This window comes from Camelus ferus, chromosome 1, assembly GCF_009834535.1.
Source record: "Camelus ferus isolate YT-003-E chromosome 1, BCGSAC_Cfer_1.0, whole genome shotgun sequence".
Taxonomy (NCBI): domain Eukaryota; kingdom Metazoa; phylum Chordata; class Mammalia; order Artiodactyla; family Camelidae; genus Camelus; species Camelus ferus.
Genome location: NC_045696.1, coordinates 95,661,395 through 95,674,264, shown reverse-complemented (window position 1 = coordinate 95,674,264; position 12,870 = coordinate 95,661,395). Strand labels below are relative to the sequence as shown.

General features: G+C 35.6%; 1 protein-coding gene across 3 annotated transcripts in view; it reads left to right on the top strand.

The window, feature by feature from the left end:
• SUCNR1 (succinate receptor 1) overlaps positions 1-12,574 on the top strand; it is a 66,756-nt gene extending 54,182 nt beyond the window's left edge. For 2 of the 3 annotated variants that reach the window (XM_032486238.1, XM_032486240.1), the window contains exon 3: positions 4,150-12,574. In XM_032486238.1, coding sequence (XP_032342129.1) covers positions 4,150-5,139 — 990 coding nt within the window. In that variant the 3' untranslated portion in view covers positions 5,140-12,574. Of the gene's footprint in view, positions 1-2,352; positions 2,510-4,149 lie in introns of all 3 variants that reach the window. The other variant, XR_004322383.1, reaches the window with a different exon arrangement.
• The last annotated feature ends 296 nt before the right edge of the window (positions 12,575-12,870 follow it).

The following is a 12,870-nucleotide window of genomic DNA, read 5'->3' as shown; positions in this document are numbered from 1 at the left end:
ACAAGTTTCTTGTCGTAAAGAAACTTTCTATTGTCTTAATATTCGTTTGAGTGTGTGCATCAGCATTTTGAGTATTCCCAAGATAGTAAAAGTTGCCTAGGATTGAGCCTTGAGGAACTCCAATATTTACAGCTTGGGTGAAGAAGAATTAGACTATAAAAGAGTCCAGAAAGAAATGAAGGAGGACAGCAAGGAGATTGCCATGTCATAGAAGGCAAGGAAGAGAGAACTTCCAGAAGTTGTGGAATGTGAAGTAGTTGGGAATAGAATAAAAAATGATATTGAAAATTACCATTAATCTAAAAAATAAAGCCAATTATTATTTTTTAAAAGACCATTAACATTTTGCTGTATTTATAGGAATTTTTAATATTATGCATGCTGATTTGGAGGAAATATATAGAAAGTCCAGGCAAACCAAAAGGAGAAAGGACAATAAAAATTATCTGGAATCTCATCACTAGGGCTAAAACTATTAATATTTTGGTACATACATGTCCTAGATTTTCTGAGGTTTATTATAAATTCCTCAAGTTTTTAGTTAACTTTAATTTTTTAAATTGATCCTAGAAGATATATATTAAAATGTACCTTTTACAAATGTATGTCTAAATCACAGCTATCACTACTGCAATTGCCAATTTCGAATATTAGTCATACTATAAGTAGTGTCAGGTTTTATAGTGACATAGAACAAGGTGCTTAATTTAGTGGACTTCCCACTTATCTGACCTTAAAGGAAATATTTATAAAGAAGTTTTGTAGACTGTCAAGTGTTTATATTCCCCCCTCCACTGAGCAAGCTTTTACAGATCATCTACTTATCCAGTAGTCACTATACCAGGTGAGGAAGATAAACTATGAGTAAGATGAAATTGTGAGAAAAGCTAAGAAACTAAGTGTATGATGGTAGGGGGTGCTAATTAGACTGAGGGGTGGTCAGAGATCTTATCTTGGGAAACCCACACTTAAACTGAGGTCTGAAAGAAGTATGGATATAAGACAGAATATGTGATCATAGGGGGAAAAGATTAGTGAGAAAATTCAACAAACTGAACACTAAGAAAGTTCTCTGTGCATTCCAAGAACAGGAAGAAAGATGAGAAGGAGGGGGATAATATTAGGCAAGGCTGAAGTGGAGTACAGGAGCCAGACCATGCAGGCCTTGAAGTCTCACTAAAAAATTTTGGACTTTACTCTTTAGGCAGTGAAAAATCTTTGAAATGTTTTGGTTGAGGACAGGAATATGATTGGAATTTTGAATGTAGTTCTTTAAGATTGTTTAGTATCACATCAAAAAGATTGAAAGGGGACCAGAGAAGATGAGGAGATAATAGGAGGATACAATAGAGTCTGAAATAAAGATGATGGTGGCCTGGACTAGAATGGTGATGAAGGAATTGGAGCACTAGTGATAGATTTGAGAAATATCCCGACCTTATAGTCAACAAGACATGGTTAGTTTGTTATTGAAAGTAAGCTACAGATGACTTCAAGGGTGTTGCTCAGATTTCTGAGGTGAACACGTGGGTAAAGGGTGTGGCCATTTGACTGAGTTAGGTGGAGTTACAGCCGGACTGAGAAAGAAGCTGGAGAGCTCGTACAGGATTTCTGGAGGCAGAGGTGCCTACAGGAGCTCAATTAGCGGCCATAACTGTAAACAACTGGAACTTAAAAGACAGGTCTGGGCTGGGATGTGAATCTGAGAGATTGATATGTGGATGGCTATTAAAGATAGCAAGTGGATGAGATTATCCAGACAAAGCCTAGATAAAGAAGGAGTTCAATACTGATCCTTGAGGGACTCAACATTTAACAATTAAGCCAAGAAGGCTTAGGTCACAAAAAAGCCCAGAAAGAACAACCAGGGGGAAAGAAAGAAAACTAGGAGATTGTTAAGTCGCAGAAGGCAAAAGAAGAGAGTTCTTCCAGAAGCCTTGGTATGAAAAACAGCTGAGAAATGAAGTAAGAAGATGACTGAAAAGTGACCATTGGATTGAGCAACACCAAGGCTATTTTGGTGGGGTGGTAGGTCAGAAGCCAAACTGGAGTAGGTTGAAGAGGTAGTGGGGGTCAGGATGTCAAAACAATTAGTGAGGATAGTTCTTTTTCAGATCAAGCTATGCCAAGGAGAGAAACATGTGAAACCAGGGAGAGAAGTTTATATATCATTTATGCCTTATTTTTAAGACTGAAAAGATGAGAGTGTTTAAATGCCAATGGAAAGGATGCAGTTGAGATGGAGAAGGCTGAAGAGACAGGAGAGAGACAAGATGGATAATGTGTAGGAATCTTGAGAAATTGGGGCTGAGTTAGATCCAGAGTAAGCCCAGATGTTCTCTGTTTTCACAGGAAGGAAAGAGAGGACTATTACAGAGGCAGGAACTGGAGAGTGGACACCCAATGAATGGGCTCTGTCTCGGGATTCGCAGGCAAAACATTCTGCTCACGATGAGTAGGGCCGAGTAGGTGGACAAGGTTTGAAGAAGAGGTATGACATTGAGAAGTGGTAAGTTGCTGGCATTGTGAGCGAGCAGTAGAATCAATCAGATAATCTCAAAGACAGAGTGAAACCAGTCTGCTTGGTTCTTCAGCAGCGTCCAGTGTGTCTGCTGCCTGAGGAAGTTCCAATCCAGCTTCTTCTAGAGTTGGACTTAGTGGTAGGTTGCAATGAAAAGACTTGAGGAGAGGCTCTGAGGAATTTAGGATGTTTTAAAGTAAGTGATTCAAAATAACTTATCAAAATACAGCATTTATTATATCTACAATTTCATGAATTATTTTCATAAGTAAAACACTTCCAAAATCGCAGCGATCTTCAACTGAAGTAAAACACTTGAACTTAACAAAAGTAGATAAAATTTCTCAAGGTGCCTATATTACAGTGAATTCTGCTCAGTTTTTGCATGCTTTCCAGAAGAGGCAGTTCAGATGCTTTTTTTTTTCTTATTTTGCTCTATTTACCAAAATATGAATCATTTGATTGCAACTAACATTCCAAAGCCTATTTGACAGGAAATTTTTAGAAAATTCTATTTTCAGCCTTGCTTTTTCCTTACTAGAAATAAGTAGGATTTAATGCTTTAAAATGGCAATCCAAGACATTTTTAAGAGAGTCAGTTCTTTAAGTATCCTATCCAGCCACAATGTGGCCTCATTATAAGAGAGAAAGTGGTAGCTGAGCAAGACATTTAAGGTCTAAATGAATCAGATTGCTTATTTTCATGGCCCCCATTCAGAAGGTGCTATGATAGAGGTCTTTTACGAAATGTATGACCTTTCAAGGCTCAGTGACTTCGTGTGTAAAGGGAAAGTAATAGCAACCCCCATCTCCTTGTGTCACTGTGAGTATTAAATGAGATAATCCTTGGAAAGTGGTGAGCACAGTGCAAGGTACATTGTAAGCTTTCAATAAAGAGTGGCTATTGTGTTGTCATTTCTAATATTTTCAGCTTCGTATTTTAAGTTTTTAAAATCGTGTTTTAAAACTGGAGTTATATTTTCTAAACTTAATAAAATAATTAAAATCTTTTGTCAATATGGAAACAAAACCAAAGCTATTCAAATTGCAAGCCTGGAGTTATAAAAATCCCAGGTTCCTCTTCTAGGTTATGGTTCAATTAAATTCAATTCAGCAAAATTTGTTAAACAACTGTGATATGCTAGGGACCACAGCTGATCCTGAAGGCACAAAAATAAATTCAACTCTACTCTTCACTTCACTGCAATTTCTCTTGGCCTCCTTGCTGTTTGTCAAGTCCTTTATGCATGTTTCCACCTCTGGGCGTTTGCACATGCTTTTCCTTAGGTCTGACACCCTTTATTGTTTCATAATATGCACTTATTTATTTGCTGATTTTCCCCAAAAGAGTATAGATTATTTGAGAAGAGGAACTTTGTTTTACCCATGGCTGTCATCCCCAGTGTCTAGCACATTGTTAGAAGGAACTCAATAAATATGTGTTAAAATAATGTACTAGTGACATACATGTATATGAACATGTATATATTGACACTCCTTACTAATGTAACCAACTCTCTGTAGTTCAACTGTTAAGTGTAATTTGATGATGATGATGATGTTCTGCACAGTTTTGTCTTTGGTCATAGTGTAGTAATTCATTCTTATACTTTCTCTCTCTTCTTTAGGCATGGAATGCAACTTGCAAAAACTGGGAGGCAGCAGAGACTGCCCTGCACAAGTACTACCTTCCCATTTTTTATGGGATTGAGTTCATAGTGGGAGTCTTTGGGAATACTGCTGTTGTTTTTGGCTACCTCTCCTGTCTGAAGAACTGGACCAGCAGTAACATCTATCTCTTTAACCTCTCAATCTCTGACTTGGCTTTCTTGTGTACCCTTCCCATGCTGATGAGATATTATGCCCTCGGAAAATGGACATATGGGTACGTGCTGTGCATAAGCAACCGATACATGCTTCATGCCAACCTCTACACCAGCATTCTTTTCCTCACTTTTATCAGCATTGATCGATACCTGCTCATGAAGTATCCTTTCCGGGAACACCTCCTGCAAAGGAAAGAGTCTGCAGTTATACTCTCTTTGGCCATTTGGGGTTTGGTAACCTTAGAGCTCATGCCCATGCTTCCTCTTTTAAATCCTGATACAGCTGAGAATGGCACCAACTGTATTGATTATGCAAGTTCCGGGGACCCCAAGTACAGCCTCATTTATGGCATGTGTCTAACCTTCTTAGGGTTTCTCATTCCTCTGTTTGTGATGTGCTTCTTTTATTTCAAGATTGCTCTTTTCCTAAAGCAGAGGAGCAGGCAGCTTGCTACTGCTTTGCCCCTTGAAAAGCCTCTCAACTTAGTCATCATGGCAGTTGTGATCTTCTCCGTGCTTTTTACTCCCTACCACATCATGCGGAACCTGAGGATCGCTTCATACCAGGGGATCTGGACGCAGTCCCCGTGCACTCAGGTCATCATCAACTCCTTGTACATCATGACTCGGCCTTTGGCCTTCCTGAACAGTGTCATCAACCCTGTCTTCTATTTCCTCATGGGAGATCACTTCAGGGAGATGTTGATGAACAAACTGAGGCACCACTTCAGGTTCCTTACTTTCTTTAGAAGATGGGCTCACGGACTAACGTTTTTGTTCAGGGAAAAGTGAGGTGCTTGTGTAGCAGATCATTTTACACAGGCATCTGTAAGCCAGTCAGAGTGTGATTTAACTCATAGATGTAAATTAGGGAAGGTCACAGACATGACCCTGTTTTAAAGCCATGTTGTACCCAGGGAGTGTGAAGAGAAGAGGATGGGAAGTATTTACTGGTTTTTTGACCTGAAAGTTGAAAGGAGTTGTACTCTCACTGTCTAATGTTTGAGCACGTAAGTCCAAAATTCTAAGTGTTAGAAGACCTTCTCAATCAGTGCAAAAGGAATAGAAAATAGATAAAGCAGAAATTTGTCTGCATTTAATTATTGGTATGATTGTCAAAAAAAAATTGTTGGCAACATTCCATACATTATTTTTATTCATACAATCGTATAGCTTTATGTGAGAACCAAATAACAGAAGATTAGACATATGCTATTAAATATTGTTAGAAGTTGTGCTCTTGAGCAAATTTAGGGTAAACAGTAACAACGATGAACAGAAAGCAATATAACAAGTTCAAAGATGCTTATATGATACTTCTTTATATTGATCATAAATTGAGGTCAAGTTGTAATTTTAAGACCCTTTTTGTTGTATGGTTTTTCATGCAAAGAGTCATATTAAATAGAACCTAAATAAAATGTTTAATGAAGAGAGAGACATGTTTGAGCTTGGCTCTCAGGGAACTTATGTGTAAGAGATCTTTTAAAAGTATGAGAGAGAGATATGAAGGATAGCTACAAAAATTCCAAAGTTATCGAACACAAAGCACCTACCAGGAACCCAGAACAAGACTAAACGAAAGTGAATGCACTGTTTTTATGATGAGTGTGCCATCTGGCATTTTATGATCACAATTTGATTGTCAGTGCATGGAAACATATTAAGTTCATTAGTCTTGCTACTCTTGATTAAATAGTAAAATTTAAAATATATTAATATAAAATCCGCAACTAAGAGGAATGAAGTGGTAATATCAAAATGTATTGGGTTAATTATTCTTTTTTCCCTTTTGGAGGGAAAATCACAGTTTTTCTACCCATACACACTTTTTTTTTTTTTTTTTTTTTGGTAAGCAGTGGGATGATTTACAAGAAAAGCTTTATCTTGAGAGAGTGACTCACATCTAGAATGAGCCTTATTTTCATAGACCATTGAAGGAAATGTTCTAAACAAAATGCCCTTTATGAGTTTGCAGAGTATAAGGAACAGTTATGTGCATGTCAGTATAGATTGTCCCAGAAGGGTTACCCATGCCACAGAACAAGTTTAGGGGAACAAAAAGAGTGCTGCATTAGTTTTTTTAAGTCAAAAAGTATCACATGATAATTCATTTATTACATGCAAAAAGTGTGTGCATGTCCACATGTCTACTCTCCTTTCCTTGAGTCACTGGCTGTAATGTGAAGGATAAAATGAACATGAGAGCGAAGGCATAAAATTCATTGTCCTTCCTGTTTTGAGGTACTCTAGTAACATTGTTTTCTGACATTCTAAAAACCCAAAATGTTCCCACTGAAATATTATAAGAACACATTACCCACAGAGGATTTATTTTCTTACCTAACATTAGGGTTTAAGATTTTTTTTTCATGCTTTACCTTTATTATCAATATTTTAAAAATTTCAATGTAATTTTATAATTGCCTGATAATAAGCTGAAAACAGAATCTGAATTTTTTCACCAGAAAAGTCCACAAAAACAGTCTTAGAAAAGAAGTATTTGGTCATTTCTGCAACTTAGCAACATATAATTTAATTGTAACTTATATTTTATGCATTGGTTTCAATTTGTAAAGATGAAATTAGATTTGCCTCACCCTTATCCCAAGTTGAGGCAGGGGTAGACTCTTTCTAATAGTACAGTAAAATAGCTTATTAAACTATAAATGCTTACATGTGTCTTTTAACCAAAATCTTAAATAATTTTATAGCACGTTTCTTGATTTTTTTTTTTTTTTTTTTTTGCTCAAATCTGTCATGTGGAGACTTAATCCTTAATGGACTAAAGAGACCTGCACTGCAATTACAAGCGCTATTCTGTTTGCTGTTTGTACTAGGTGGTTGTAAAAATCACAAACAATAAATAATGGAAATCTTTTCTGGATTGGTTTTCAAAGGAAATATTATTAGGCTTTTGTATATGTCTTTTATTGGTTCCCTAGTGTCTTCAGAATCAAGTCTAAACCTCTTGGTCCAGCATTTGGCAATCTGGACCCACCTATTCTTTATCAGTTCTCTCTTGCTGCTGTTGTCACAGATTATACCCTCCAGCCAAAGACAGCTATTTCATTTCATTCTATTCAAAAGTTTCTTCATTAGGTACACTGGGATGCTCACCCTTGTTTTATTATGCCTACGTATAAAAAAATCTAAGCATCTTTTAAGGTCCATCTCATCTATCACTCCATCTTAAAGTCTTTCTTATACATCTTCTCCCAAAATCTGGAAATAAATCCATCTATCTCTGGAGCTTCAGACTACTTTTGAGTATTTCTGACCTTCTATTCAGCAATCCAAGCAGGATGCCATGAATAAGAATCTGCAACAGAAGAGGAGAAGGAAACATGAGTATATTTATGAGCCTAAATGACAGACATTGCAGTGGCCTTTCAAAAATACCTACTTGGGCAGGATTTTAAACATGCTGAGTGGGTGGAACATAATCAAGAAAAAGCATTATTCTCTGATTCTACTTGTGCTCCCAAGTTGGTGGACCTGGAGAAAGGCTTGACATACAGATACAAATTTGCTATAGAGAGATAAGTATATATACATGTATATTTAATACATGTAACAAAGTAAGGCTCATGACATCAATCATGCAATCACTGAGTTCCTAGATGACATTTTCTCATTAAACTTTGTCTATAGCAGGAGACTGATAAGTCTTAAACCAAGCTGTGCCTTGGAGTCTAAACACGTTTAAAATAAAGATAAAAATCATATTATGTAAACAGGAAGAATCATGGAGCAACTTGCCACTTGTATAAAAATATACTTATTTAACAACTATTTCCAGTGTTTACCAGAAATTTTGTGATTGGTTAAGCTAGGGATAGCAAATACTTCTTGCCTTTAATTAGCTCATGGTCCTATAGGGAAAACAGACATGTAAACAGATAGACATAAGTGCAGGGCAAAAATAGAGATGTGCCCAAATTGCTAAAAGTGCATGGAATAATTCAGTCTTAGTAGGCTGGGGGATTATTTGGAGGTGACGCTAGTCCTGCTGAGGGCTGCCATTCAGGCGGTCAGGGCAACAGAAGGGGGAGCTGAGTGGTAAAGGGATATGCCTGGAAGGTAGACATTTGCAGGCGAATCCAGTGAGGGATCATTCTCTGGTAGTAGAGAAACCATACACGTATGCGATGCTGTTCAGCCTCCAATGCAGTGTCCATAGAACCATTCAAGAGTTTTCCCACTAGGACTTTCCCCAAAAGGGTTATCTTGGGGAGGCTTAAACAAAGACAAAAAATAAAATTTACTGAACAGTTAAATCATTCCCGTGACATACTTCGTCCTGCTCTTGTTCTTTCACTCCTCGGCCAGCACTGTCACTCTTACTCCAGCCACCTCTTTCTTAAATATTCATCTTCTCAGCTCCCTCTTCTTCTTCACGCCTTTCCTCCTAGAAAATTTCGTTCTCATCCATTGATGTATGTCTTCTCTCTGAGCTTGAATTGATGTCTATGCTTCTTACACAGGGAAAGTTGATTTTATCTTCAAATCTCATTTCAAGATTTTATGGCTATCCTGTCAATAAAGAGACATATTTCAGAAATACTGGTATCATGTTAATTATGGCATCAAATAATTAAATCAGTGAGATAGAGTGTCACACTTCATCTGTTTATGGCAGTATTTCTCAAGATACATAAAAAGGGGCTTGAGATCAACATTACCTACAAATACCTCAAAATATTTTTTTCAGATTCCTGAAAAATGTCATGCCCCTTTCTGAGGTGAAGGAATCACTTTGAATGTCTGTTCCTCTTCAAAAAATCCCCAGTGTGCAGCCTCCAAATTTTAATGCCAAAATATAGAAATATCTATCCCATTATCAATTACAGCAAGCAATCTCATTTTGTCACTATGGTTTCCTTTGTAGAGGTCACAGACAGAATATTCAGTATATAACACACTTAAACAATTTTTTGATTTATCAGTCTAGGTGTAACAATCAGTAAAATTTATATTTCTTAAAAGTAGTTTCTAATCTCTTTACTAATTATTGTTTACAATTACTTATGAAAAGGAAGATACTTGTTTTGGTCTTATAACTAACTAGTTAGCGCTTTAGTGTTCATTACTGTATTTCTGAATCACATAGTTCAAAACAGTTATTGGGAAGTCCCATGATTTAATTTAGACAGTGTTTAAGTGGTTTAAAATACTGTTAAATCAGTCTGACACAAATAAATAGATCAAATAAAATGAATAAAGACCATACCCAGTATCAAGGTTTACTAATATTTTCAAGGTTATGTGCAACCAGAGGGGATAGGCAAGTCAGGGAAAGCTCTGGAACATTGAGAACATCTCCCCCAGTCCTTCCTTCTCCCAGTGGGCCATCTTCTGACCCAAAGGAATAGATGAGGGATCTAAGAAAGTTTGCAGGGCACGTTGGCATTTAGATTGCCATAGATTGACATTGTATGTCCTAGATACAGCATATGTGACATTTCACAGGAAGCCAGGCTTCATAAAGCCAGATTCTAGCTTTATTAACTATAATGTCAATCCTAAACCTTGGAAATTCTGCTAAAAGTATTCCACAAATAAGCACTCGCTAGTGAATATCATTAGTCTGTTTGCCTGGATGTCAGGTTACCATGTGTACAAAATGAGACCAGGTTGTCACTAGCCTTTTCCTTTCCCAGGTGCCTCTTCACTTCCCGAAACAGGAGAGAATAAATCACAGGCAGCTGTTTGAAATCTTTTCTTTCTAATCCCTGCCAGGAGATTTGAAAAGGAGTTCTGGAGAGCCCTGACTGTTACTTTCAAATTCAGTTCCAGTACACTCCCATTTAGTCAGGTATAGTTTGTAAATATCACTAAAACTGTGTTCAGTTATCTATAAATATAAATTATAAGTTTTTCATATGCAGGTCACACATGGGATCAAGTTAAGAGTCAAAAGTATAATTTATTTTTAAATCAGTGTTATTTAGATAATTTCTACTGCACAAAATACTCCTGACTAAATATTTTCATTTGTTGGACTATTGCATTATTTTTATCATTGCTTTTATTGTTATTTAAGGAATTATGATTCAGACTCAATGAGTTGGGAAGAAATATCAGTTCTAAATGTCTGGTAATTAGGAAAAGCATTATTTATAAAACCGCAAACATTTTTTCATCTCTTTTTTTTTCACATTTTTGGAAGGTATAGTGTGAGCTTTTGTAGAGTAATGAAGACAAAGCTGATAACATGATACCTAAAGGACTTAATGTGAGCTTAATGTACATTATAAGTTATAAATAACATGTCTTGAAATTTAGATAAATAAAATGGAATAAATAACCTGTGTAGCATTATATCATTAAGCAAAAATGTGACATGATTGGATGATCTTGGAAACAGAATAAAAGGAGTTCGTAAATTAGGCAGCAATTGGATTACGTAGAGTATGGGTAGGGAAAGGGGATTAGAATTTTATTGTTTGTTGCATTCAGTAATTGTGATATGCTGAAAAAACAAACGATCATTCATTTTTCCAGATCACTGAGTAATCATTAAATAGGTGATTGTAGATGCATCGTGTTCATAGAATTGAAATGGTTTTATTGGGAAACATTAGTCATTTATATTTTTAGCATGTATGACTCAGAAGTTCTTCAGAAAGAGCAAACATACTTTATCTGTCATCTGGCCTTTCACAAGTCAGAATTACTTCATTTTTAAGAAATCCTTCTTCTCAAAGATGGTATTTAAAACTATTTGCATATCTAAGAATGTTTAGCAAATATTTGCTCACAATTCTATGGTTTATAAATATTGATGAAAGACATCAAGCATTTGTTTTTCAGTTATTCTGAAATCTTCATTTTGTAGCAAAAAGTAAACTTACAATAAATAATAGTAACATGAACTCTCAATGTTCCCATCATATAGCTACAAAATTTATCAATTCATGGAAGAGCTTGTTTTATCAGTACCCTAGCCTTTTATCATGTTGAAGTAAATGCCAAGCGTCATATCATTTAACCCATAAATGTTAATATTTACCGCTAGAAGATGAGAACTTATTTTTAAAATGATTATAAGTATAAGGTAGAATGAGTTATTGTTCCCATGTCTTCATTTCTACTTTATTTTAGAATTACACATTCATGATCTTTATCATGTGACTTTACAGTTTCTCCCCTGTCGACAGTTTATGTCCTCATCTATGGGTATTGAACTTGGCCATGAAAATAGCTTGGAATGTTAGTACTCATGACAGCAACAAAGACTATATAGTACTGTGAGATTAAGTCTGGCCTCTGTGCTCCTTCTGTCTGCCATTAGAAGAATATGTGATCTAAGGAGACTGAGAAACTCATGGAATGCATTTAAATACAAGCCACGCCTGAGACAGTGCTTGCCAGACAATGCACAAATATTGGGGAAAGAGAAATGAATATGTGTTGATATTTGACATTTAGATGCAATTATTACATCAAAAATTACTGAGCAATATTCTTAAACTATCATTGAATATCAAATATCCTGTTTTAAAATTTCCAATTCTGTCAAAAAATGTTATATTTATCATAAAGTGTATAATGTATAATAAATACATATATGTATAATGTGTATGCATGTGTATGTATATGCAATATAGTGTATGTGTGTAAACCAAATTGGTTTTCACTTTTTCAAATTGGGATTACACATTGTAACTGATTAATGTCGCTAAAAATCTCTAGGTTTCTCTATATTTTTTATTTCATTGTAACTTATTTGTGTAATATATTAGGTTGCTCACTCTATAGATTTTCCCCTGGTCTGAATCTTGCTGACTACATCCCTGTGACTGCCATTTAAATGTTCCTCTGATTACTGAGTTTCTTATAAATTGGATTTTGAATCCAGAGACTTAATCAATTTGATGCCTACTTTTTTCTTGGTTGCGTTTGTAAGACTACTTCATAGATGCTGTTTTGTTCTTTCATCAGGAGATATGTAATGTCCAGTTCTCTCCATTCTGTGATATTAGAAGCCATTAATTATGAATGAATACATTCATTCTTTGGAGAACTGAAATATGGTGGTATCTTAAATATAATATTCCTTCTTTATTTATTAACTGCAATATGTCTATAAAGATGCACATTACACATCTGCTATATAGTTACCCAGGAGTAACCAAATACATGTAGAAGAGAAAGGATAAATGCATGTTCTTTTATTTACAAGTTTTAAAAATAATAAGCTGGTTTCCTAGCATCCTCCAATATTGAGCCATAAGGTTTTTTTTTTAACTATTATTAGGAACTCATAGATTTAAACTATGTGATATGTTTAAATTAATTATAGTTATATCTTTGTTTATGACCAAATTGTCCCTTATTTGGCCACTGATAAGTTCCTCAAGTGGGCTCCTGAATACTTTTGGTATGATTTTTTTTTTTTATGTCTTTGATGATTTTCTTGCTGTTTGGTATACCCATCTTGCACATTTCTTACCACTAGAATCAGCCATTTTCTCAAGGCACTCTCATTCTTTTTAGGGAAACATAATATTTCAATTA